The sequence below is a fragment of the Papaver somniferum genome, unplaced genomic scaffold, assembly GCF_003573695.1.
Source record: "Papaver somniferum cultivar HN1 unplaced genomic scaffold, ASM357369v1 unplaced-scaffold_65, whole genome shotgun sequence".
NCBI lineage: Eukaryota > Viridiplantae > Streptophyta > Magnoliopsida > Ranunculales > Papaveraceae > Papaver > Papaver somniferum.
Window position 1 is genome coordinate 1,932,323 of NW_020649304.1, and position 27,008 is coordinate 1,959,330.

Genomic DNA, 27,008 nt, shown 5'->3' on the forward strand with positions numbered 1-27,008 from the left:
CACTCTAATTAGCAACGTTTATAAGCGTTGCAAGATGTCGTATTTTCCAATCCAACCACTGAATGACATGATGTACTCACTTTCTTGATTTTTCTCCATATTGGGTTTTTGCTCCACTTTTTGCCGAGGGTTCACATATATGTGGATACTCATTAAGTTACGAATGATTTTACCTCCATATCATAGAAATTTTCCTAATCTAAACCGATTCATAATAATATTTATCTCTTCATTGGATCTCGCCATCGATGATTATGAAATTTAAAATTGCGAATACAAATATAGAAATTGGTAAAATATATGTAGAAGTAGGTGTGAAGAAGTATATGGGCGTATGTATAGGACTAAAGAGGGGAAAATAGTTGTTATAAAATAGCCGTTGGGCGATATAGTGTCAACCGAGCGATGAAAACTATGACGCCAATGATACTCATATTATCGCCAACGCTTTAGTTAATAGTTGTCGATAGAAAGTCTATCGCTCAGTGGTTTTCCCATAGTGGTTCAACTCATTTGCCATGCCACCTGATATGTCAAACATGTCTTTCTAACCTTGGGCATCTTTATAGAAGATGTCAACGTCCTTCCACTAAAATGGGTTGGAATGCCTGTATGCCTAATCTATGCAGAGTGGGTGCTCTATTCAGCAATACAGGATGCCCTTGCATAACTTCTTGAAGTATTTCCCATACAAAAGGTTCTAATCACGTGCTACAATGGCCGGGACAAAGGGTCGCGATCCCATGAGGTGAATTGCTAAGTTTTTGGATTCAATAACGGTCAAAATAAAGATTCCTATTTTTTTTTTATATTCTAAAGGTATATTTCCAGTTGTAGATAAAACCGAATCCATGACCAATCAGTTAACAACCGACCGCTCTACCACTGAGCTACTGAGGAACAACGGGATATTCGAGCACATAGAGTTCAATTCCCATTCTCAACCCATGACCAATAGGAGCCCGAAACTTCATTCCGAGGGTGAACTCGTCGTAACAGGACTCTTCCCGATGTGCAAGTGAGTTTGCCAAGTCCCACGATGGGCCGAGAACCCGTATTTTCCAAGCACAAAAATCAACCGAAAATCAACTCGTTCCATATACACAATATAAGCCATGATCCCGAATCGGTTAGAAGGGACGGTAAAATAGAGAAAAAGGGGGAGAAAAAATCAACCCCCGAAGGCGATGATGATGATGAAGAAGAAGAAAGGAGAAGAAACAAAATGCACGAAGATCGTATTGTAAAACCCTAGAGAAAAAATCAATTAAATTATCTTCGATCTTTGAGCTTTTGATCTTCATCAATGGAAGCTTTAATCGAGCTTTGCGACCTAATTGTTCAAAACCCCTCTCAATTTACATCAAAACTTTCATGGATTTGTGGTCGTTGTCCTCAACCAGGAGGTTCTCATTCTAATGGATCCATGAAAGTTACAAGATCTCAACTCAATGCAGTACTTGCTATATCCAGATTAATCTCAAAATGTCCAAACGAAGCAGAACTTCGACCTAAATCACTTCTTCTTGAGTTTTTGCAATCGATTCCATTATCGTTTCGTTCATCATTTTGGCCACAATCCTATAAAATTGAGTCAATTAGGTCATTTTATTCTGATTTATTAAGTTATGTTGTTAAAGCTTGTGAACTTTGTAAGGATTTTGGAGATGAGGTTGGGGAATTTTTTGGAGGTATTTTGATTTCAGCTATTAATGCTTCTGGTGATGAAACTTTGATTTCTAGAGTTTTTTTGACTTGTGTTTCTCAATATTGTCCACCAATTTTGCAAGAGGATGCTGAAAAATTGGTCGGTTATTTATTAGAACAGTTTGTTATTGTTAATCCTAATTCTCCTAGGGAGATGCATTCGGGTTCATCATCAATTAATAGTTCACCTTATAATGGTAACCATGGGGGAAGATTTAACGATAATTCGAGTCCTGGGAATGAAATTAGTAATGTTTCTGGGTCATCTGGTAGTGTGAATGCGAGAGGTGTAGTGGTTAATGGAGGCAGCATTGTGTCAAGAAGTAGTGTGGATCAATCTGGATCAAATTTCGTGTATAATGATGCTGGACAAATTACGTTGAAACAACAGGTTGCTTTGTTTGAGGAGGAGTCAATTGAGAGTTTGGAGAAGAATGTTATTGCTCTGAGGTTGTTAGGGCATATAGCTGAGAAAATTCCAATGAAAACAGGAGATTTGGATCAAGTTAGGTTCGTTGCCAAGAAGCAGCTCCAAACTTCAGTCATTTTCCTTAAGGTACTTCAACATATTTGAGTTCCTTATTTTAATCAGTTTTTTTGGTACACTTTTGAACTAAATATTGTTATATTCCTGAGACTTACACTGTAAAGAATTATAGAAATTAGATGAGGGGAAACATATAGAGATTGTGTTAGTCTGTGAACTTAATTACTGCAGCACTGTTCACTAAAATGTGAAGTCAGTGAGAGTTGCCATAACACGTATATTCAGATGGTTCATTTTACAATAGCATCCAGTGAAATTGCACATTCTCAGCATTTGATAATTTGTCTTCAATTCGTTTTATTAATAGTTGCATATTTTGCAGATAAGGAAGCGTGACTGGACAGAACAAGGGGCAGCACTAAAAGCAAGAATCAATACTAAGTTATCTGTTTACCGAGCTGCAGCATGGGTCCAAGTTAAATGTCTTGCGTCTCTTGACCCGGATATAAAATCATCCAAGAAATTGTTGCTCGAGACACTAGCTTTATTCATAGATGCTGCAGAGTCTTGTTTATACTCAATATGGAGAAAGCTGAGAATCTGTGAAGATTTATTTAGTTCGTTGCTTAGTGGTATTTCACAAGTTGCTGTTAGTCGTGGGGGTCAGTTGTTAAGGGTTCTGCTTATTCGCTTGAAACCTCTTGTTCTCACGACATGTGCTCAGGTTCGTCGCAGTTATGCTTTATTCTGTTTTGAGATAAAGGTGTGAGCAACTCAGTAAGATTTATGATCTTTCTTGTACCATGTGCTGAAACAGGCAGATACCGGGAGCAACAGCCAAGGAGCCATGTTTGAGAGTGTCACAAAGACCGGTTGTGAAATTATTGAATTTGGCTGGAGTAAGGACCGGGCCCCAGTTGAAACCTTTATTATGGGATTAGCTGCATGCATTCGGGAGCGAAATGATTATGAGGAACAGGTTAGTCTGTTAGTTTTCTTTCTACGCCATACACACAGTTATTTAATAAATTTTGATGTAATTACTAAAAGATGAATGATAATTTTGATGTATTACCAACAGATGATTATTAGTAAAATAGAGGCAAGCGAGAACCTCACAACTAGTTTGTTGAGTGGACACCCTGAACATCCTCTGGAGAAAAACCTAGATTTTGTGGACACATCTCAACTTCAACGGAGAAAAACCACAAAAGTAATCAGGTTGACCTCCGCCGACAGCCTTAGAAACTTTTGCTATATCTCTCTTAAAGAACACTTCAAGAACTTGAATGGAGTGAGACCTGTTACCAACTCATTCCTAGGATCCAATAAGTCACCAATCTGATATTATTTCAGAAGACGAAACGATTTTAAGTGAACTATTTTTTAACAGGAAGAATATGGGTAGATGCGATATTTATCAGCTATATACTATACCAAGCACTCCTGCATTGGGCGAAAGTTTGTTTTCAAGACAGTAAAAAGTAATAGCCATGGTTCACTATACAGTGGCCTACTTTATTTCACTGTAAACCAATGAATCCTGCTATCTATAAGGATAAAAATATACCGTGGATATATATGTATGGTGGTTTTAGTTTGTAGATAATCTGCTGTACAATTTTTTTTAACATCCCTATGCTCATTTACTTTTCTTCTCTTGGTTTTCAGGAAGGCAAAGAGAAACAAGATGTCCCAGTCAAGCAGCTTAATGTGATACGCTTGCTTGCAAATATAAATGTTACTGTTAATAAGTCGGAAGTGGTAGATATGATATTGCCCCTGTTTATTGAAAGCTTAGAAGAGGGTGATGCATCAGCTCCGAGTTTATTGCGACTTCAAGTATGGAATGCTTTTCCCTGAACACATGCATTTGAATAGCTTTTTTTGTCCTACTTTCCTCTAGGAAAGTTACAATATTTTAATAGACGAAAACAGCATGTGTGTGTAAGTGAGCGGGAGGGTGGGGTGAGGGGTCAGATAATGAAAGGGGAGTAGAGAAGTAAAACCAGGAATGAGTTGTGTTGCTATTGAAATAACCATTCTTTTCTCTTTTTTTTCTTCCTTCTATGTAGTTTGTTATGATGAAAGTTCCAACTAGGCTTTTGATGAGCAAAAATCAGAGGTCCTGAAACAATTTCTGTTATATTAACTACTGCAGATTCTCGATGCGGTATCACGTATGGCCTGCTTGGGGTTTGAAAAGTCCTACCGTGAGACGGTTGTTCTGATGACAAGAAGCTACTTAAATAAGCTCTCGACTATAGGATCTGCTGAAAGCAAAACATTAGCTCCAGAAGCAACTACAGAACGTGTAGAGGTACATATATGATCTTGGACTGTCTGGTCTAGGGAGATGAATTTTGAGCTGTAACATATAACTTTCTTGATAATTTATCCTACTAATGGTATGCTCACTGGTTCAATCACATTCTAGACTCTTCCTGCAGGTTTTCTTCTGATTGCTGGTGGCATTAAGAGTCCTAAGTTGCGATTGGACTATCGTCACCGCTTGCTGTCATTATGCTCGGATGTAGGGCTAGCTGCAGAGTCCAAAAGTGGAAGGTGATAACCCATTAGCCTGATAAATCCCTCCATGTTGTTGTGTTCACAGTGTGAACAAGCCCATCGTGTGGTTCTCCTGTGCTAATTTAGTGCTATTTCTCTATAATTGATTATCCTTCTAGCTTTGAATTTTTCTGATCAAGCCAGTGAAATATATTTTCTAGAGGTTCTTTCACCCAAGAAACACCAGCATTTACTTACATGGCAGTCTGTATATGTTATCCAATAAATGCGGTTCCCAACACTCACCACTCTTTATACTCTAATTTTTGCAGGAGTGGAGCAGATTTTTTGGGACCTCTTCTTCCAGCTGTTGCTGAAATATGTTCTGATTTTGATCCGACAGCAGATGTTGAGCCTTCACTTTTGAAGTTGTTCCGCAACTTGTGGTTTTATACTGCTCTTTTTGGATTGGCACCTCCCATTCAGAAAAATCAACTTCCTACGAAGTCAATTTCTACCACACTTAATAGTGTGGGAAGCATGAGCGCAATGGCTCTTCAAGCAGTCGCTGGACCTTATATGTTTAATGCTCAATGGTGTGTAGCTGTTCAGCTTATTGCTCAAGGAACCCCACCTCTTGTAAGTTGGATGATAATCTCATGTTATCTAAGTGTTCAGTAATCCGAGACTTTAATTAGCATAGATGATTCTGTTACCTTTTTTAGTAGAACCAAGACGATGTGATGGTTTTGTTAATTGCTACGTGCTTTGCAGGTTGTTAGCTCTGTTAAATGGCTTGAGGATGAGTTGGAACTTAATGCTCTTCACAATCCTGGTAGTCGTCGAGGTAGTGGCAATGAGAAAGCTGCAGTAACCCAAAGAGCTGCTCTTTCTGCTGCTTTGGGAGGCCGAGTTGAGGTAGCAGCAATGAGCTCGATCACAGGTTGAGTAAAATTCTAGAGATAGATAATATTTTCTCGTAAAACTCGATTACGCAATATTTCTAATCTAGTTGGTTCTCGCTTCCTGGCAAAACTTTTACGATTGGAGTTTTGTAGTATAATAAGCCCTGACTATATGTTTCCCATTTCCCATAAAATCTTTTGCAGGAGTCAAGGCAACATATCTACTTGCGGTTGCTTTTTTGGAGATTATACGTTTCAGCAGCAACGGTGGCATCCTTAATGGGGGCAATAGTGTCACTGCAGCTAGAAGTGCCTTTAGCTGTGTGTTTGAATATCTGAAGACTCCCAATCTGATGCCAGCTGTCTTCCAGTGTTTGTCTGCTATTGTCCATAGAGCTTTCGAAACAGCAGTTTCATGGCTGGTATTTCTCCTATGCTCCCCTTGTTTAATTCAGTTTTTTTAGCATACTACATGATGTGTTAAAGATGCATTAAGCATTTAGGGTTCTCAGTTTCTCCATCTTATTTTATTCTTCATATGTAATGTTGGGTGGTAAAAAGTCTTCAATTTTTGTATAACCTAGTATAGCATTGAGGGTTCTTGCGTTTTATCCCAAGGGTCCCAAGGGGATTAGGAATGTAGGATTTGAGATCTTATGGTTGATTGTCCCCGAGATCATAATAATTCAGCATTTTCTTGTTCCTTATCCCTTACCATTAATATATCTTATGAAGATCAAGAAAAAAATTGCACGATTAAGTGTACTGGATATAAATTTTTTTCTCTGATCTCCTCATTTTTATCACTTGCACTTCTAATACTTATCATGGAAAATTTACTATTAATAACCTCAGGGGAGAACCTGCATTTTGTGCTTGTTATTGATATGTTACAGATACAATGATATTAATCAATTTTAAAATACTGGGTTTCTAGGAGGAACGAGTGTCTGAAACTGGCAATGAAGCTGAGAAAAGGGAGGCTACCCTCTCTGCTCATACTTGTTTTCTCATAAAAAGCATGTCGCAGAGAGAGGAGCATCTTCGTGATATCTCTGTTAGTTTGTTGAGTCAACTTAAAGATAGGTTTCCGCAGGTAAATTTGATCTATTATGTTGTTCTTTTCCCCCCTAATTATTTTTGTATAAAGTTGTTTCTATACTTGAACTAAGTGGATATTTATGGAAACAGGTTTTGTGGAATTCTTCGTGTTTGGATTCACTACTATTTTCGGTTAACAATAACTTGCCTTCTACACTAGTCAATGATCCTTCCTCTGTAGCTACAGTGCGTTCTTTATATCAGAAAGTTGTTCGGGAATGGATTACTAATTCACTTTCATATGCTCCATGTACTAGCCAAGGTCTTTTACAGGTTTGCTAACAACATTTTTATATTTTTTTTATATTTTTCTTTTTGCTATATAAAGTGGTCTGACACATTGTTTGTTATTATACATTATCACTTTTTTCAATATTGAGAGTTCCACCAAGGGGGCTCTTTTTTTCTCATACATACCCAGTTTATTCATGAGAGAACTAGAATTTATTTACTTCCTTCTGCTATGATCTTGCATTTATTTACCCAGTTTATTTACTTCATGAGAATTGAGTCTAATGGAGACGTATATTGCATTTTGTCAGTTAAAACGGTGTTTTCCCAGTGCTCCCTATTCTTTTTTTGTTTGTTTAATAGTAACTATTTTTTTCTAATTTCGAATAATTTGAAAGTTCTGCTAGTTGTTGACAACCCTCAGTATTTGAATGTTATTCAGCTGCAATGTTATTTTCAAGTTCTGTACAAATGTCGTCTTTATCCCGTTTCAGGGCTGTTAATTCTGTTTCTCGCACTTTTTCTTTTTGATGGAGAACATCACTTTTTACATATCTCCTTTCTTAGGAAAGGAAGACATGTTGTCAGTTTATATTAAGCTTTCATTTATTGGTATACAAATTTCTTTCAGGAAAAGATTTGTAAAGCAAACACGCGAGAGAATACTCAGCACAATGCCGATGTGGTTTCTCTTTTATCCGAGATCCGTATTGGTACTGGAAAGAATGATGGATGGATGGGTATACGAACTGCCAATGTTCCTGCCGTTATGGCGGCTGCTGCTGCAGCTTCAGGAGGAGCGAACTTAAGCTTGACCGGAGCTCTGAGCTTTGAGGTGCTCTCCACCGGGGTAAGTAGTGCAACTACTAAATGCAACCATGCTGGGGAAATCGCTGGGATGAGAAAGTTTTATAACAGCATTGGCGGGTTTCAAAATGGTTCTTCACCAATGGGTTTTGGGGGGTTGGGTGCCGGCCTTCAGAGGTTGAGATCAGGTGTGTCTCCTCAACCGGAACCTCCAAGTGAGTCGTTTAATGAAATGCTCCTTAAAAAGTTTGTGGTGCAACTTCAACAATTTGTTAACACTGCCGAGAGAGGTGAAGCGGTGGATAAGTCATTGTTTCGTGAAGCATGTTCTAGAGCAACTGCATTACTACTATCAAATCTTGTTAGTATATGCTTTACTACTACATTAGTGTTTTTTTATTTTTATTTGTGCATCTGTTTCGTTATATTTTGTTTTACAGCTATGTATTAATCTGGTAATCGTCTTTCCAGGGTTCTGATTCAAGATCAAACTTAGAGGGGTTTTCACAGCTCCTACGACTTCTTTGCTGGTGTCCAGCTTACATATCAACACCCGACGCGATGGAGACCGGCATATTTATTTGGACATGGTTAGTCTCTGCTGCGCCTCAACTGGGGTCTCTTGTCCTTGCAGAGCTTGTTGATGCTTGGTTGTGGACAATAGATACGAAAAGAGGGTTATTTGCGTACGAGGTTTGGTACTCTGGACCTGCAGCAAAGTTGAGGCCTCAGCTTGCACCTGGGGAGCCGGAAATGTTGCCTGCTAAAGATCCTGTCGAAGGAATAATTGCTCATAGATTATGGCTTGGGTTTTTTATTGATCGCTTTGAGGTGAATAGTCGTAACCATTTGAAATTAATTTTATGCACAAGTTGATTATATATTATTTTTTTTCCTTTCTTTTTTCCCCCTTGGCAATGGAGTTATTAGGGGCAATATGCTGGTTTATCACCTGTGTAATCCCTCAATACTCTCAGTTGAAACCCTCATGATATGAGCTGTCAACTAAAAACACAAGATGCTAATGCGCACGCATTGTAATGTCAAATTTTCTAACAGTGGCTTTCATACTGTGTCAATTTTCCGTGGCGGTTCTGAACATGTCTCTTGGATGTGAACTATTTCACTTTGTGGGTTTGCATTTTGTTCATCTCAATTTCGGTAGTTGTGTAAAAATTAAGCCCTCATTCATTAGCTTTTGTGGAGGTATTATATACTTCACCGCAGGACATTTCTGATGCGAGGTCTTATTTCTGACTTTTGCTTTCTGGTTTATGTAGGTGGTTCGTCACGATAGCGTTGAGCAACTCCTGCTCCTTGGTCGGATGTTACAAGGAACCATCAAGTTCCCTTCACAATTTTCACGGCATCCTGTTGCTACTGGAACCTTTTTCACAGTGATGCTTCTTGGTTTTAAATTCTGCTCTTGCCAGTGGCAGGGCAATCTGCAGAATTTCAGATCAGGGCTGCAATTGTTAGAAGACCGTATATACCGGTGATTATATATTCTTTTCCTTCTCAATTTGTTTCCTTTTGTAGTTGCAGTCTTTGGCTCTGTACAACTTTATCCTTTTATATTAGTATCCTTGATCATCGTAATCCCCTCAGCCATGTTTGAATAGCCTCCTGATTTGGAACTTCCTAAACCGGCATTTTTGCTTTCTTCTTGTGATTTCTCTACATGTTTCAATCGCTTGAGTTAATTCTTGATGACTCATAGCGTGCAAAAAGTTTGAGCTGTAATCGCTGTCTGTATTGGTCAATTGTTGCATTTGTCAAAGACAATTAATATCTTTGGTACATGATCATGACTAAATGTTTACACAAATAGTTTATGTATTAACATTGAAAAATAATTGCTCAAGTTGGTTCCTCGTGCATAATACAGAGCCGCCCTGGGTTGGTTTGCTAATGAACCTGAATGGTTTGACATGTGCGACAAGAACTTTGCTCAGAGTGAGGCTCAATCTGTTTCCTTATTCGTGCATCATCTTTCAAATGAGCGGGTGGATGCTCTCCCATCAGATTCCTCTTCAAAAGGCTCGGTGCGTGAAAATGGAAGTTCTCATAGTGACATGGTATGAATATTTTTTCCATGAAATATCGAAATGGAATGCATAGCAGATTTTTTTGTTTTGTTTTGCGTTAGTGCGGAAGCAATTTTCTCTTACTTTTCTCATATCCTTAGAGTTTGAACATCTAGTATTGGCGGCTTATTTCTTCATTTTTTTTTTCTTTTCTTTTCAAGAAGGATCAATATCATCCTGTTTGGGGTAAAATGGATAACTACACAGCTGGAAGAGAAAAAAGGAAACAGCTACTGTTAATGCTATGCCAGCATGAGGCCGATAGACTTGAAGTTTGGGCAACTCCTGTAAATACAAAGTATTTGCCTATTTTGATCTTCATGTAATGTTCCTTGCAAATTCTTGATAATGTCATTTATTTCATATCTTCTTGTTCTCTTCTCAGGGAAAACACATCTTTTCGACTGAAAGTTAGTTCTGAAAAATGGATTGAATATGCTAGGACTGCATTTTCTGTGGATCCTCGCATTGCCTTTTCCTTAGTTACAAGGTTCCGAGCAGTTTCGCCTTTAAAGTCCGAAGTTTCTCAGTTAGTTCAGGCATGTTCCTTTATCTGGTATTTCTGTGTTGATTTGTTAGGTGACTTTAGCACTATTTTTTAAGACACTTATGCTGCTAAACTTTCCTCTTATCTTTTTAAAAGTGTCATGATGCCTACTAACGAAGCTTGGGTACCTACTCCCTTCAGTTTCCCCTTCATGGTTTTGACATGAACCTTATGTTAGATGGGTGTGCCAAACATCTATATTCTGGCCATGGCACTCGTATTTATTGGAATTAGTATTGACACCAGGTTATACCATTTTTCTGGTTAAGAGTTGCAATCCACAGATTGAGTAAGTTTGTGATTTTTATATCCTTGCAGTTGCACATAGTGGAGATACGCAGCATAGCTGAAGCACTACCATTTTTTGTCACTCCGAAGGCAGTTGATGAGAATTCCGTACTTCTGCAACAACTGCCACACTGGGCAGCTTGTTCGATTACGCAGGCTCTTGAATTCCTGACACCTGCATATAAGGGTCATCCACGTGTTATGGCTTATATCCTTAGAGTTTTGGAGTCTTACCCTCCTGAACGAGTCACCTTTTTTATGCCACAACTCGTGCAAGCTCTTCGCTATGATGATGGGGTGAGTTAACTACATTCTCCTAATTGATTTATAGTCTGAAATTTTCTGTACATTTTATATATCATTCAACATGTCTGTTGCTAGTACTTGTTGTCAATGTTGTTATCATTATATAAAGTAATGCTTTGCTTCATTTTGCAGAGATTAGTGGAAGGTTATTTGCTCAGAGCAGCTCAAAGAAGTGATATATTTGCCCATATTTTGATATGGCATTTACAGGTGGGTACTGTAGTATATTTCTGAAGTTTAACACGGCTATGTTGTCATGATGATGGGAATTATGCTGAATTTTGTTTATGTTACTCATCATTTCATGCTATAAATCTAAGAACAGAATGTTAAAATTCTTGAGTGCTGTATATTGCAGGGAGAGACATGCAGCCCCGAGGTAGTGGTGAAAGACCCAGCAGTCATTGAGAAGGTACTCTCTCTCTCTCTCTCTCTCTCTCACACACACACACACACACACACACACACACACACGCACGCACGCACGCACTAGCATATAAGGATGCATAGCATTTCAAATGTGAAAACGCATACAATCAAAATCATGATTAGAAATCTATTATTTTGTGCTAACCATACCTGCATCATTTTTGAAATTCTCATATATGATTTGTTTTGTATCACTTCTGCATTTCTGTTCACTTATGCTCCTATTCATGAAGCCAGAATATTGAAGTAGCATATCTTGTCAAGGCTGAGTAGTGTTTATCTGGCTTTGCTTTCAGAATACTGCATTTCTAGCACTACTGCCTGTTGTTAGGGAGCATATTGTAGAGGGATTCAATCCAAAGGCCCGTGACATATTTGAAAGAGAGTTTGATTTTTTTGATAAAGTCACTTCTATTTCTGGTGCATTGTATCCACTTCCTAAGGAGGAGCGGCGAGCCGGTATTAGGAGGTACTGTACTTACTTAGTAGATCTGCATGCTCCACGTGTATATATTATGGTAACCATTTAACTATTTAATTCTTGTGCTACAATAGGGAACTAGAAAAGATTCAAATGAATGGGGATGATCTTTACCTACCTACTGCTCCTAGTAAACTAGTGCGGGGTATTCAGGTGGATAGCGGGATCCCACTACAGTCAGCAGCAAAAGTTCCTATAATGATCACATTTGACGTGATAGATAGGGATGGGGATCCGAGGGATGTAAAACCACAAGCTTGTATCTTCAAGGTAAGCCTATTTGGCTATTTGTGTGGCCAGCTACAACTATCTGCTTATGGAGGGATTTATTTTCGGCTATCCTCCTCTTCTGTTTATAAACAATCATGCTATTTCACACCATATATAGCACTATATTACTCCTGTTAATTGTAGCTTCAATCTTGTTCATATTATATAGGTTGGGGACGATTGTCGGCAAGATGTTCTCGCTCTTCAAGTGATTTCTCTTCTTAGAGACATTTTTGAAGCAGTTGGGCTAAATTTATATGTATTTCCTTATGGTGTGCTCCCAACTGGTCCAGAGAGAGGCATTATTGAGGTAGAGTTGTCTCTTCAACTGTGTAAAACTGCTACCTCGGTGACATCATTTAATGGTGCTGCGTATCTAATCTCAAATCCAAAAAAAAAAAGTTGATCCGAGGTTGTGTAGATTTTCTTATTTTTCTTTTGGTTCCACCATATTATTATCTAAACACTACGTGAAACCTGATTTTGAAGGTGGTCCCCAACACACGGAGTAGAAGTCAAATGGGTGAAACCACCGATGGTGGTTTGTACGAGATTTTCCAACAAGACTTTGGGACCGTTGGGTCTCCCAGTTTCGAAGCTGCTCGTGATAACTTCATTATCAGCGCTGCAGGTTATGCAGTTGCCAGTCTTTTACTTCAGCCAAAAGATCGGCACAATGGGAATCTACTTTTCGATAAGTATGATATGATTCTCTCACTCTATCCCGTGCATTCGTTCAAATTCGATTTCGAGTGCTAAAACTTTACAAGAGTTGTACTTTTGTTTGACTAAATAATACTTAAAAACTATTCCTATTCGTAGTCATGTATGGTAAGTTTTTATTGACAATTGCATGATCTATTCACTGTGTTATAAAAGGCGTTCATGATATAACGTTAGCTAATGATCTATGTTTGTGTTGCAGTGTGGGGAGGCTCGTTCATATTGATTTTGGTTTTATCTTTGAGATTTCACCTGGAGGCAATATGCGTTTCGAAAGTGCACACTTTAAGCTGAGCCACGAAATGACTCAGTTGCTTGATCCATCTGGTGTAATGAAAAGTGAAGCATGGAACAGGTTTCTTAGGTGAGGCTAACTCTTGTTTGTTCATATTTTCTTGTTTCACATCTTCTTGCTTCAAATTTTAGTAATCATGCTGGCTCAGCACTATATACAAGTTAATTTTGCTAATAAAATCTCTTCACATTTCCACTATTACAGCTTATGCGTGAAAGGGTATCTAGCAGCTCGACGTCACATGGATGGGATTATCAATACTGTACTGATGATGTTAGATAGTGGGTTGCCTTGCTTTAGTAGGGGTGACCCAATAGGGAACCTACGGAAGAGATTTCATCCTGAGATGACTGAACGTGAGGCTGCGAATTTTATGATCCGTACATGTGTAGATGCCTATAACAAGTGGACCACAGCAGGTTACGACTTGATTCAGTATTTGCAGCAAGGCATTGAAAAGTAGCGAGAATAAAATGCTTGATGCAAGTAGATTACCCTCATTGTACATCATGTTTTCCTCCACTTCGAAACTGTAAGTTTAAATCCCTTGTAACTCTGATATATATATAGTCACGGATCCTTCTTTTTTTGTTGTTTGTTTTCTTTGAGGCGCCATCACTACTTTTTCCGAGCAGTTCGAGTTCTACTGAGTTAGCGAGACTAAGGATTTGTAGATGTTTGTAATGTAATCCCCAAGTCTTCACTGAATAGTTATCCTTTTCCTCTCATATTTTCACAAAGGATAGCACAGGTTTTCAATTTAACCACATTAACTGAAGCAGCCAATGAGAGTAAGCCTATCTCTCTGAAAAATTCTTTTATTTTTGAAACAAAACAAATGATATTCATTAAACCAGGCCAAACGCCATGAGAGCTGCAAGCACACTTTTCCCACTCAAGCCTATAACTAACAGTCTGGGAGGTGAACTCTCTGGGGCTGGACCTTACAACACATCGTTTCTGGCAAATTTTGCAAGTTTATCGGCAACTTGACTGCTTTTTCTAATCAATGACTACAGACTTGCAATCAAGCATAGCTGAGGACTTTTTTGCTATCACCTAGGCTAATACTATTACATTCCGCAGCTGCAGTTGCACAATCTATTGCCATAAAAACATTTGACACTTATGAGGAATTCTGGGGTGCCATATATTTAACCAGTACATGGAGTCTTGCAGGATGAATGATGTGTTGGTTGTTGCAATTGAAAATGGCATTGTAAGTAGAGTTCACTGTGAAGTGCCTGCTCAGTATGAGCAAAGAACCATCTTATCTTGTCATCATCATGAGCAGCAGCTGATCTTTTATTGAGGATCATATTCATCTTTCTGTTGAGTGAAGTAGTTCTGAAGCAAGTTATGGCCTCACATTTTGGTGTGCTTGTCTATGAGATCTTGAGTCTGCGTCGAGTGAGGAATTTCATCATCAATATTGAAGTTAGCTTGTAAATCCTCTAAAGTAAAACCTTCAACCCAAATTGTCATGAAAAACAAAAGCATTTTCCCGATCATCAATCTGCAAGTATAGAACTTTTTGACCGAATTAAGACTGTTGTAAGTCGCACAGATTTCTTCTGACTTTAAGCGAACACCCTTGTGGTTGTGGATAGTGAAAACTACTACTAGACCCACTTTTACAATTTTTCCGACTGACAAATCCACGGGCGTAAAACCTTATCCGCGCCCCCGTTGTCGGGGATAAAATTATTCGCCGACCCAAAATTTAGAATTTATGTTTCGTTTTCTTCTTCATTCCCAAAATAGCCTTCAGTATACTATTCTTCTTCGTTTCTGTTTCGTTTATTTTCAGAAACATTTTATTCTGATCTCAGCGCGGAGGATTTGAGAGATTGATCGTCTGAAATTCAATCTTACGATGAAGATTATCATCTACTGTTAAATATGATCAATAGAAATCGCAAGATAAGTTCCTTCTATCAACAACTTTTTGTTTTCCTGAAAATGGTTTTATGATTTCGGAAATTTTAAACTTCTGATTACAACTCAATTTGTTAGTCTAATCTTGATCGGAGTAAGGATCTTTCTTCATCTAATCTTGATCTGTCTATTGAGATAAAAATTTCGAAAAAAAATTAGGAAATTGTTTCTAGGGTTATTGACTGAAATTTAATTTACTCCCTATTTTTAGTATTGATCGAAAAAATGTAAACCAGATTTGAATTTAGGACATCTTAACTATTGTTACTATTAAATCAATTCGAATTTTGCTAATTTTTAATTTTCAAAATGAAAATGCAAAAAAGAAATCTACGGGTCTTTGCTACTAAAACCCTAAGCCGAAGATTACTTACTAATTTGGATCCCAAGTTACAATCTCCTAGAGTTATTTTTATTATTCGCTGGAGAATCTAGGGTTTCCAAGAGCTCTTATGGCAAATTCTAGCTAATTGCAGGAAGAATTTTTGTTCATTAAATGAAAACTCTGGGAGATGCTGGAATTGTGGTGTTGTTGCCGTGTCTATAATGTTTCTCTCTTGTGAATCTTGTAAAAGCTTTCAACCGGTTCATACTTCCGTGGATTATTTCCATATTTTCGGATTGTGAGTATATTGATTATGTTTTGTTCCGATTGTGTTTTAGACAATAATTGTTTATTAAGATGCCCTAATTGGATTTCTAACATAGCAGGGAGAAAGTATTTGAGATAGAGGAAACCAATCTGGAGAAAACATATAAAGAATGGCAGAAGAAACTAATTCATCCTGATTTGGTTCATACGAAATCTGAGGTTTGTTTCACCATTTTCACACAATTTTCTTTTTCCGCGATTTATGGAAGCAATTGACGGGGCCTCTTTAAGAAGTTTTTGCATTTGATACGAGATAAGTGGTGATTCGATTAGTCGTAACCATGTATAGTTGTTCGTATGGAAGGTATACATTAAATAGATGTTATTTTGAGCTCTTTGCATCTTATGTAAGTTTCTGCATTTGATGTTATGTATGCTGGTCATGATTGTCATTGCCTGTGTTTGTTTGGTTAATGTTCTAGTGCATACTTCTATGGGGTATATTAATTAACAACAGTCTATTTTATTATGTTGTTGGTAAGCAACAGTCTAATTTACTCGACAACTTAGCTTTAGTTAGTTATGTTGTACACGTCATCTGGAAAATTATTGAGTACATATACATATTTGATTAGTAGTTGAAAATTCTCTTTTTTTAGTCGTGTGTAGGTAAACTTCAGTATGTTTGTTCGATATGATTTTTTACTTCGACTTTAAACTGTATATGTGTGGTGATTTTCCTTTATTCTTTGTTCGTTTCTTTTTCCCTTATAGTTTCTCGTGTGTGGCTTCTATTGTATTTAGTCAGATTTGGAACGTGGTTGTCAAGCTTTAAAGGATCCAGTTCTAGATGGTGCAAACCTTAAAGGGTATGCGTATTTGGAGTCTTATTCGTGATTCAAATGGGTTTAAAACAGAACACTAAAAGAGGAAAGACAATATCTATTTCAGGTAAATACACTTTTGGGGTTTGTTATGTATAACAGGTTATGCAGCAAACTGAAACGGTGCATAACAGTTATGCTGCCATCTATAAAGGGTGCATAACAAGTTATGCAACTGCTTTAACCTGTATAACTTGTTATGCATTAAACTAAAAGGGTGCATAACAGGTTATGCACCCATCTTTAAATGGTTATGCAGATTAAATTAACTGAATAACAACAACACCTTCTTGTTCAAGCATAATAGCATGTACATTGAAACGGTAATCAGTCTATTAATCAAATTTTCACATTGTAAGGTTATTTTTAGCCCGTGCTTCTAAGTTCATCTATAGCCCTGATCTTAATTCTGTCTTATCTTGCAGGAATTGGATGAAGAACCTAATCCGAACTACTACAAGATCAAATTCTTGATTCTAGAGTATCTGAATGCCGCTTGGGAGTTAGCGAGGAGCTTAACAATGGGATACACTCATGGACCTGAGTACAAGGAGGGTTGGTTTTGCATCTTGCTAAGGCTTATGGGATTAGCACTCCCTGGCATTTCAGCTCACTGCCCCACAGACTACGTTAAGTCTGTCAGGCTCGGGAGAATGTCATCATCCTCGTATTCTTCTCCATCTAGATATCCCTCCAGAAGATCAAAATTTGTGTCTGCTATAATTCTAAATGAAGAATTAAACTTGCAGTGTCCTTACTGTAAGAATAAAACTTGTGGTGATTCCCTTTATTTTCTGTTTTTTTTTTTTTTTGGTTTCTTATATCTCCTCGTGTATGGCTTCTGTTTTCTTTAGTCAGATCTGGAACGTGGTTGTCAAGCTTTACAGGATCCAGTTCTAGATGATGCAAACCTTGAAGTGTATGCGTATTATAAGTTTTGTTCGTGATCCAAGCGAGTTCAAAAGAGAACACCAAAAGAAGGACTAGCTGTTTCAGGTGAATACACTTTGGGGGTTTGTTATGTATAACAGGTTATGCAGCAAACTGGAAGGGTGCATAACAGGTCATGCTGCCATCTTTAAAGGGTGCATAACAAGTTATGCAACTACTTTAACCTGTATAACTTGTTATGCAGATTAAATTAACTAAATAACTTGTTACGCAACCACTTTGAGCCGTTATAATATTTCTGAAAATGAATTTTTACAGTAGTTTAATTTATGGACACTTGGCAGCTTTGTATGTTAGGATTGATCTATGTTGAGAATTTGGTGGAAAGAGGGAACACTAGTTTAAATATCATGAAAATGAATTTTCACAGTAGTTTAATTTATGGAAACTTGGCAGCTTTGAATGATATGACTGATCTTTGCACAATGCTAGTATTTTTATTAGTGTGACTCGCAGTTGCTTATTGTCCTATTTTATCGTATCATGTCAGCAGTTTAAACCCTTAGTTCTTCCGTTTTGGTTGTTGATTCATGGATATGCATTATTATTGTGTGATGGCTTTTATACTCATGCCTAAAGACACCCATGACCCCTGTATCAAATGCTTTTGTAAAGTTGGTTTTACACAAGTGTTTCTATCGTCTTTCACCTGTCCACACAAAGAAGGTGCATTTTAGTGCTCACTAGTTTGAGTATAAACTAAATAAGAGTTCTGAGATTAATACTCCTCCTAGGAGGTTGTCTATATCTTGCTTGTGATTAAAGCTTGTGATGGTATGTTGAATCTGGTATCCCGCGTGGATCATAGAGTAACATCAACTGAGTACACACGGTTGGGTCGAAGATACAAAATTGATGATTTGATACAATTTATGACCAACTCCAGGTATGCTTCTTTCCTTGTAAGATTTTTTTTTTCTCTTCTTTTTTGGCTGCATAACTGGTTTTCCTGCTACGAAAACTTTTTGCATAACCTGTCATGCATTTAAAAAAGTGTGCATAACACATGATGCAGATTAAAATATTTGCATAACTTGTTATGCACCAAACTAAAAGAGTACATAACATGATATGCAGGCATCTTTGTAGGGTGCATAACATGTCATGCAGAAGTAGCTGCATAATTTTTGCAGCAATCTGAGATGGGGGAGTATAACAGGTTATGTAACTATCTTTGAAAGGTTCATAACTTGATATGCAGCCATTTTGACGGCGGAGGTGGTGGTACCGACAACGGTGGTGGAAGGTAGTGTTGGCGGCGGCGGCGTTGATGTTGTTGTTGGGGCGGCAACGGTGGTGCTGTTGTTGGGGCAGGTAGCGGCGGCGGTGTTGGCGGAGATGGTGGTGCTGGTGTTGACGATGGCGGTGGACGGTGGTGTAGTTCATAACCATTTTTGCATAATTTGTTATGCATCCTTTGTGTTGTCTGCATAATGTGTTATGCATCATTTATGGTGGCTGCATGTATTCAGTTTTCGGAATTTCTCATTAAAATGATAATCACTCTCGATTTTTTCATAAAAAAAATCAAATTTGATATTGTTGTTTATGCTCGTTTTATAGAGCTCTTTAAAAGCTTTCTAACGAGATAAAATTTGTAAAATTTCAAGGGGCGGTTTTTTACAGGTGTTATATTCGAGTTTGCATGCTAATTATACTCCTAAAAAATTAGGACGCATAACGGATTATGCAGATTCTTTATTGAGCAGATAGAAAATCCAAAATTTCTTCCTTTTACAAGTAAGTATATTAAGGGTAACTTTGTCTTGTTACTCTGTTTTTATAATTTTGATTAATTATGGGCGTCACGTAGCTGAAAAATATTTTGGACCTACCAATAAGAATAATATTTTTTTTGGGCCTTAGCCTAATTTTTCCGAGTGGATACCACCACATCCCATATGTATCCTATAAGCCCATCACTAGTATCTTAAGAATGATTTTTTAGGGACCATGGTTTTTTTGAGGGGACCATGGTTTTATTAGGCCACCTTCCTTATAATGATAAGGGGTGTGCTAAAACGTTGAAATGACTAACCTACCCTTAACTTAATTTAATTTAAAACCAACCTAATAACCACCTATATATATATAACCACCTCCTCCCACCACCGCCCACCACCGCCGATTACCACCACCACCACCTTCGATTATCACCACCACCAACCACCGATTACCACCACCACCACCACCGCCTATTTAAGAAATGTAACAACATCAATGCAATCACAATTAAGTTCGGTTACATAATAATTTTATCGAGTATAAAAGACGCCAGCCGCAACCTGATTCTGCCATGGGACCACTCCGGAGGTATTTTCCAACAAACCCTTCGCTTTAATTTGATTTTGATTGCTTCAATCGAATAGAAATCATCAAAATAGGGTTTTAATAGGAGTTACAAAGCCATGTTCGGTTAGGCCGATTTTTCAAAAAACCCTAATTTACTAACCGAACTTCTTGAAAATGAAGAACACGAAGAACAGTTCGGTTCTATTGAATTTAAAACTAAGTTACCGAACTCTCTGTTCGGTTGTTTCGCAATAAAAAATTTAAAATTACAAAGTAACCGAACTCCACCCTTAGAACCGAAAAAAAACAAATCCAGTCTAACCGAACTGTGTTGTTGTGGCCACTATGTTGAGTTCCAAAATAACCGAACTTAGCCAATAGAGTTCGGTTTGTTCGCAAAATTTTTTAAAACTACAAAGTAACCGAACTTAGCCAATAGACGCTAATTAGTATTTTTGATTTTATAAATAGTTAGGTGTTTATTTATATTTTTTTTGTACAGTATTTTTATTTTTTAGGATTTCTTATTCCTTTTGAATTGTTTTGTGCTTCAGAATTTTATTTCAGGAGCCTTTTTGAGAATGATGAGTGCTTTGCGCGAGACGTCGTCTATGACGGTTGGGGAATACATGTATGGGTCACGGTATAAGGAAGTTCTTGCTTATAATCGTCTCAGGAATGGAACTTGGAATCCACATAATTTTGCTATGGGTGGTTATTCAGATGAGTATCAACCCCAATACCACCAGGGCGAAAATGAACTTGACACTAGAAGTGATTTTAGGAATTATGATACCGATATAATATCTGAATCTATCGTATTTTACCCTACTCATGATCATTTAACTAATTATTTCTCTATTCAAAAGGACGAGAGTTGTGTTAGAGACGTCATTTATTCAGATAATGATGATTTAGAAGAACATATTTATACAGAAGATACTATTGTTGAGTCTAACGACTTTAAGACAATAGACGTTCATCATGAGATACCTTCTAGTAATTGGAATAGTGAGATTCTAGTTGCAGATAATGATGAGTCGATTCATGATATTGTTGTCCCGTTGAGCTCCTCTTTCGCTGATCCATCTTGTGATTTTATGAATGCAGATGTGAATGTTGAACATATTAATATTGGTCAGATAACTTGTACCGATGATTTTGAGCCTTTATCTGTTTGTTTAGCACACTTTGCTGATTCGGAGGACCCGATGCTTATTGATATTGTCAATGCATTGCGACTTCCAATAGTTAATCAAGGTAACTCACCAACGGAAGTTATTTTCGCGGACTTATAACCAGACTTAAGAGTTACTGATGAATCACTAGATGCATGTTTAAACCATTGTGCCAAGTTGGATGATTTTATGCCTTTTTACGTTGTGAATGCATTGATTCCTATGATTTCTAGGGAAGATAATGTGTCGACCGAACGTATTTCAGCTGATTTAGAACCTGATTTAGAGCGTGCTTCTCGAATAAAAACTAATATGGATTCTATGTCGGTTGTCCATGTGAGTGATTTACTTATCTCGACTACGGATTGTTTTCTATTAGGAATGGACTTACACATCTTTTTGGAATTTAATAGTGTTTGCAGGTTCATATTTACAGCTGACCTGATTCATTGGATTGATCCCCAACTTTTCAGACTTTACATATATGCTTTGCTGCTTACTTTGGTGCAACCTCACCTTGTTTGAGGTTCTTTATGTGCGCAAGCAGGGATACAAAGATTATGCTTTATGGGAGTCAACCCATACGATTTCGCTTCATGTGAGTCAACCCATCAGATTTGTTTTCTTTCCTTTATCTTTATTTGTTTGCTTGAACTTCCCATCTTAATTTTTACGTTGGATGACTCGATTACATTGAGGACAATGTAATGTTTAAGTGTGGGTGAGTGGCATTTTCGTTAGTTTTTTTTAACAAAAAAAAATAAAAAATGCATACTATGACCAGCTGTGTAGCGGGTCTAAAAAAAGAAAATTAAAAAAAGAAAAGATGATCAGCTGTGTAGCGGGTCTTAAAAAAATATATAAAAAAATATTATCGTTATAATTTTTAGGGTTATGACCAGCTGTGTAGCGGGTCTTGTATATGATATTTGTCAAGACCAGCTGTGTAGCGGGTCTAATTCTCTCTTATGATATGACTTGCTGTGTAGCGGGTCTAACTCTCTCTTATGATATGACCAGCTGTGTAGCGGGTTAATTATTTGTTTTGCTTGAGGACTAGCAAAATATAAGTGTGTGGGTGGTTGATAAGCACGTAAGTGCTACATTTTACACCCATATTTATATTAGGTAGGACTCGATATTTTGGCTAACAACACTATTTTAGTGCTTTTGTAGAAAGTAAAAATGAATCCGATCATCAAAGAGATAACTACCTAAATAAGAGTTATTATGGTGTTTGCGGCTCAAAGCATCGGAAGAAGTCAGTTGAATTGATTGTGACTCGCCTTGGTCCGCATAGTAGTGGCACTAAAGAAATCACCACAAAGTTCAGAAACTCAAGACAACAAAGAACTGCCTTTGCTTAAGCACCTGAAGGTGCACTAGGGAGAAAGAAGAAAAGTGACGCAAGAAATAGTGTTGTTACTAGCATGGTGTATGAGGGTTCCACTATTGGCTTAGGCAGAGGACGTGGCAGACTCTAGGCCACAACTCACTTTATTAAGCATCAAATGCATCTCAGATTTTCAAGAGGGAAGAAATGGAGACATTCGTATCTACTTTCCACCAAGGTGCTTCATGGGTTCCCTTCATCATCTCTCGGCAGATGGAGTTCAAATTCTACCTCCGAAATCAGAACGGAGTCAGTTGAGGAGGAACCGTAGGGTCTGAAGTTGATTCGAATTGGCAACATACTGAACTGGAAATCTGAGACGAGAATCGAGAAGGTGTCTGCAACGGTTGTGTGTATAATCTTTGGTGAGCTGAATGCTAGCAGATAAAGTTCTTTCGGCTGGAGTTGGTCGGAGTTGTATGTGTGCTTGGTGCTGTCGTGGTGTTGGACAGGATCGAGACGGAAATGGAGATGGTTGAAGTCGCAGCATCTTGGTGCTTTATCTGGATGGGATTTGTGTGGAGTTCTTGGCTGTGAACGATGGTCTCAAGAAGAATGTCTCGATTAAATTTGGCTGTGCAGGCAGTAACAAGAGAAGTTCGTAATTGAAGATGGTTGTGTTCCCTCCATGGAACTGCAGATCGAAAGCTGAAGCGGCGAATCTGGCAGCAACTACGATAGTGAAGTGGGTTTCGATTGCCAGTACTCAGTGAAGAAAATGAACAGCTGCAGAGAAGAAAGATCAATTCCGTTTGATGGGTGATTGACAGCAACGAAGTAAGATGATGATTGAACGTGCAATCAGGATAATGGGATTGTTCGCATGTAAGAAGATGGAGTTCATTGTTGTAGCCGAGATGTCGATGGCAGTGACGGGTTTAATAGCAACAGCAAAGCAAGGAATAAGATGTGTTTGTGCTCGAAGAGAGTTGGTCTCAAACAGAAACGGTCCGTTGCAGGCTGTGGCTCAACTGAATCTCTTGGGTTGTGCTCGAGTGGAGAAGGTCAGAGAGATTGTGTTGTAGCCGTGAATAAGAATGATTTGGTATACGCTGGTGTTTACGTTGAACCGACAGAATGAAGATTTCTGGGGTAGTGAGATGTTCAGAGAAGTTTCACTCGGTTACGGTGGCTGTAAAGAGAGCTCGGAAATTGGAGGACATGGAAGAAACATAAGCTGTGCAGTGGCCTGCTCGATAAAATCAAGCAGGTGAAGAAAGTTCTTCGGCAGACACAGAACGGTGTTAAGGCAGTTGGTTCTGATGGTTGAAACTGGGGTTGTCGTGAACGAATGGGAAGAGCTAGCTGTAGCCGTAGCCGAGTATGGTATAAAACAGATGTAGAAGAGATGATTTGCGACCTGAATTGGTTGTCGTTGTTGTTGAAAATCTGCTGGCAGAGATGAGAGAATCGAGAGAAGGATGTTGCTGCCATGTATTTGAGTGAAGATGGAAGCATAAGAACTGAAACTCAGTACAGAAGGGAGATAAATTATGGAAATCTAATTGGGAGAAGTTGTTACCGATGGAGTAGGTCAATCTGTTGTGTTGCCTGAACTGTTGGGAGATGAACCTAGAGAGAGCAGAAGAGAAACTGGTGATGTGGCTTAATGGAAGTAGGATGTGGGTTCGAGTGGAGATGAGCTACAGGATAATTGATCACTTGGCTGGACTTCAATCGAGAGAAAATAGAACGACGGTATATTGCATGGGTTATCTGGTTTGATTATGTTGTGAAGATGGTGAACGGTGAGAAGGAAAGTCTGGTTTTGAGTCTGCGTCTGGGAGGGAGTTGTAACATAGCCGGACATGACAGAAAATGGCATTGGGTCTGAACTGGTGCCAAAACTGAGATGGCCAGGGGTGCTGTGGCCAGATTTGGAAGGATACGAGTCATGGATATTGGACTGGGCCTTGCACTGGTCTAGTTCGGATTTTTGGAGTTCAACTCTTCGCAGCAACAACATAAAAACCTACAGAGAAAGAACAGAAGAAGGGAGGTGGATACAGAGCCGTGAAGGAGAGACGCAGAAGGGTTTGCGTTCTTCCGTTTTTCCTATTCCATTTCGATTAGCTAGTGAATATCTAATATATTTATTTATGGTTTTTGAGAAAGCGATGGCTTGCTAATTACTTTGTAACTAAGATTTTTATGGTTGAAACTACATGGGTATTAGGCCATATTTGATTGATTGGATTATATAGCAATAGACCATTTTGAATTGAATAAATAATTCCATGATTTTATATATTGATTTAATGATAATATGAGTTGTTGCTTCACCGGTTTCATATAACCTTTGTGCATAATTGTTAGGATCAAAAATATATTTGTCTACATATTTGATATTTCATGCTTGGGTTAAATCCTTTGATGGGGTATGCTTAGAATAGCCAGGTATTATTTGAGAACCTGTATTTAGTTTCGTATAAATTTCTCGATAATGCAATTCGATGGTGCATGCTTTAGTTTAGTCTTTTGATGTGCCATGCTTAGGGCGTCCCAGTGATATTTGCGACTCTAATATATATAATAGGTGATGTCAATAGAACGAACAATTAATAATTCATGAATTATGTTTCATTTCAGTATTTGAATAGAAATAGTGGTGGATACATTAATCCCTAGTTACCAACTCTCCCATTTGATTCGTTTTGTTACTTGAGTTTATTCTTCTCATTGTCTTTATTCTTTCAAAAATCCAAAAACATCTTTATTTGTTAGTCCATTATAGATATTGATTACGTATTTCCACCGCTCCTCGTGGGAACGACCTGTACTTGCCATTGTTCTACTAGTTAGACACCGTGCAATTGCGGTTTATATAAATAGGTATCTCCGGTTCCTATCAATTTTTGGAGCCGCTGCCGGGGAGCGGTTGTGGAATATTGTAATTAATATTTTTGATTTTGTAAATAGTTAGGTGTTTATTTATATTTTTTTTGTACAATATTTTTATTTTTTAGGATTTCTTTTTCTTTTTGACTTGTTTTGTGCTCCTGAATTTTATTTCAGGAGCCTTTTTTAGAATGATGAGTGCTTTGCGCGAGATGTCGTCTATGACGCTTGGGGAATACATGTATGTGTCACGATATAAGGAAGTTCTTGCTTATAATCGTCTCAGGTATGGAACTTGGAATCCACATAATTTTGCTATGGGTGGTTATTCAGGTGAGTATCAACCCCAATACCATCAGGGTGAAAATGAACTTGACACTAGAAGTGATTTTAGGAATTATGATACCGATATAATATCTGAATCTATTGTATCTTACCCTACTCATGATCATTTAACTGATTATTTGTCTATTCAAAAGGACGAGAGTTGTGTTAGAGACGTCATTTATTCATATAATGATGATTTAGAAGAACATATTTATACAGAAGATACTATTGTTGAGTCTAACGACTTTAAGACAATAGACGTTCATGATGAGGTACCTTCTAGTCATTCGAATAGTGAGATTCTAGTTGCAGATAATGATGAGTCGATTCATGATATTGTTGTCCCGTTGAGCTCCTCTTTCGCTGATCCATCTTGTGATTTTATGAATGCAGATGTGAATGTTGAGCATATTAATATTGGTCAGATAACTTGTACCGATGATTTTGAGCCTTTATCTGTTTGTTTAGCACACTTTGATGATTCGGATGACCTGATGCTTATTGATATTGTCAATGCATTGCGACTTCCAATAGTTAATCAAGGTAACTCACCAACGGAAGTTATTTCCCCGGACTTAGAACCAGACTTAAGAGTTACTGATGAATCACTAGATGCATGTTTAAACCATTATGCCAAGTTGGATGATTTTATGCCTTTTTACGTTGTCAATTTATTGATTCCTATGATTTCTAGGGAAGATAATGTGTCGACCGAACGTATTTCAGCTGATTTAGAACCTGATTTAGAGTGTGCTTCTCGAATAAAAACTAATATGGATTCTATGTCGGTTGTCCATGTGAGTGATTTACTTATCTCGAGTAAGGATTGTTTTCTATTAGGAATAGACTTACACATCTTTTTGGAATTTTATAGTGTTTGCAGGTTCATATTTACAGCTGACCTGATTCTTTGGATTGATCCCCAACTTTTCAGACTTTATATATATGCTTTGCTGCTTACTTTGGTGCAACCTCACCTTGTTTGAGGTTCTTTATGTGCGCAAGCAAGGATACAAAAATTATGCTTTATGAGAGTCAACCCATACGATTTCGCTTCATGGGAATCAACCCATCAGATTTGTTTTCTTTCCTTTATTTTTATTTGTTTGCTTGAACTTCCCATCTTAATTATTATGTTGGATGACTCGATTACATTGAGGACAATGTAACGTTTAAGTGTGGGGGAGTGGCATTTTCGTTAGTTAAAAAAAAAAAGATGATCAGCTGTGTAGCGGGTCTTAAAAAATGGCGCCGATGCCGGGGATTTGTGCTTAGGTAGAATTTTTAGGTTTTTTTTTATTTCATTTGTTCTTTTTACGTTTCTTTGGGTGTGTCTTTGTATTACAGGTTTGAAGTTGGATACTAAAGACTTGGAATCAAAGCTTAAAGCTAAAAGAGAAGGAAAAAGACAAAGCAAAAAAAAAAAAGAGCGAAAGAAAAAAT

General features: G+C 37.8%; 3 protein-coding genes across 16 annotated transcripts; all 3 read left to right on the forward strand.

Annotated features, from left to right (window-relative positions):
* The first annotated feature begins 1,126 nt into the window (after positions 1-1,126).
* LOC113343697 (phosphatidylinositol 4-kinase alpha 1-like) lies at positions 1,127-13,790 on the forward strand. 2 transcript variants are annotated; one of them, XM_026587825.1, is made up of 26 exons: positions 1,127-2,263; positions 2,577-2,918; positions 3,012-3,173; positions 3,866-4,036; positions 4,356-4,514; positions 4,632-4,759; positions 5,035-5,341; positions 5,477-5,645; positions 5,812-6,029; positions 6,545-6,703; positions 6,799-6,981; positions 7,571-8,107; positions 8,218-8,577; positions 9,027-9,241; positions 9,635-9,824; positions 9,995-10,131; positions 10,219-10,372; positions 10,699-10,965; positions 11,107-11,184; positions 11,333-11,386; positions 11,700-11,872; positions 11,959-12,154; positions 12,324-12,464; positions 12,644-12,852; positions 13,080-13,241; positions 13,377-13,790. In XM_026587825.1, the coding sequence occupies exons 1-26, from the start codon at positions 1,307-1,309 to the stop codon at positions 13,633-13,635; spliced, it is 6,087 nt and encodes a 2,028-aa protein (XP_026443610.1). In that variant the 5' UTR covers positions 1,127-1,306; the 3' UTR covers positions 13,636-13,790. The 2 variants fall into 2 exon arrangements, with proteins under 2 accessions (XP_026443610.1, XP_026443611.1); XM_026587826.1 differs by having other exon boundaries at positions 9,998-10,131.
* Positions 13,791-14,865: 1,075 nt separating this feature from the next.
* LOC113343690 lies at positions 14,866-19,169 on the forward strand. Of its 13 annotated transcripts, none has more exons than XR_003357369.1 (6): positions 14,866-15,733; positions 15,822-15,921; positions 16,511-16,571; positions 17,012-17,345; positions 17,441-18,423; positions 18,615-19,169. XR_003357369.1 is itself a non-coding variant. In XM_026587816.1 (6 exons), the coding sequence occupies exons 1-4, from the start codon at positions 15,657-15,659 to the stop codon at positions 17,488-17,490; spliced, it is 564 nt and encodes a 187-aa protein (XP_026443601.1). In that variant the 5' UTR covers positions 14,884-15,656; the 3' UTR covers positions 17,491-17,582; positions 18,275-18,423; positions 18,615-19,169. The 13 variants fall into 13 exon arrangements, 7 of the variants coding, with proteins under 7 accessions (XP_026443601.1, XP_026443599.1, XP_026443603.1 ...); XR_003357368.1 differs by having other exon boundaries at positions 14,868-15,733; positions 16,507-16,571; XR_003357367.1 differs by having other exon boundaries at positions 14,875-15,733; positions 15,819-15,921; positions 16,511-16,653.
* A 1,306-nt stretch (positions 19,170-20,475) lies between these two features.
* LOC113343689 lies at positions 20,476-21,478 on the forward strand. Its single transcript, XM_026587812.1, has 2 exons — positions 20,476-21,089; positions 21,421-21,478. Exons 1-2 carry the CDS (start codon positions 20,537-20,539, stop codon positions 21,450-21,452), a joined length of 585 nt encoding a protein of 194 aa, XP_026443597.1. The 5' UTR covers positions 20,476-20,536; the 3' UTR covers positions 21,453-21,478.
* The last annotated feature ends 5,530 nt before the right edge of the window (positions 21,479-27,008 follow it).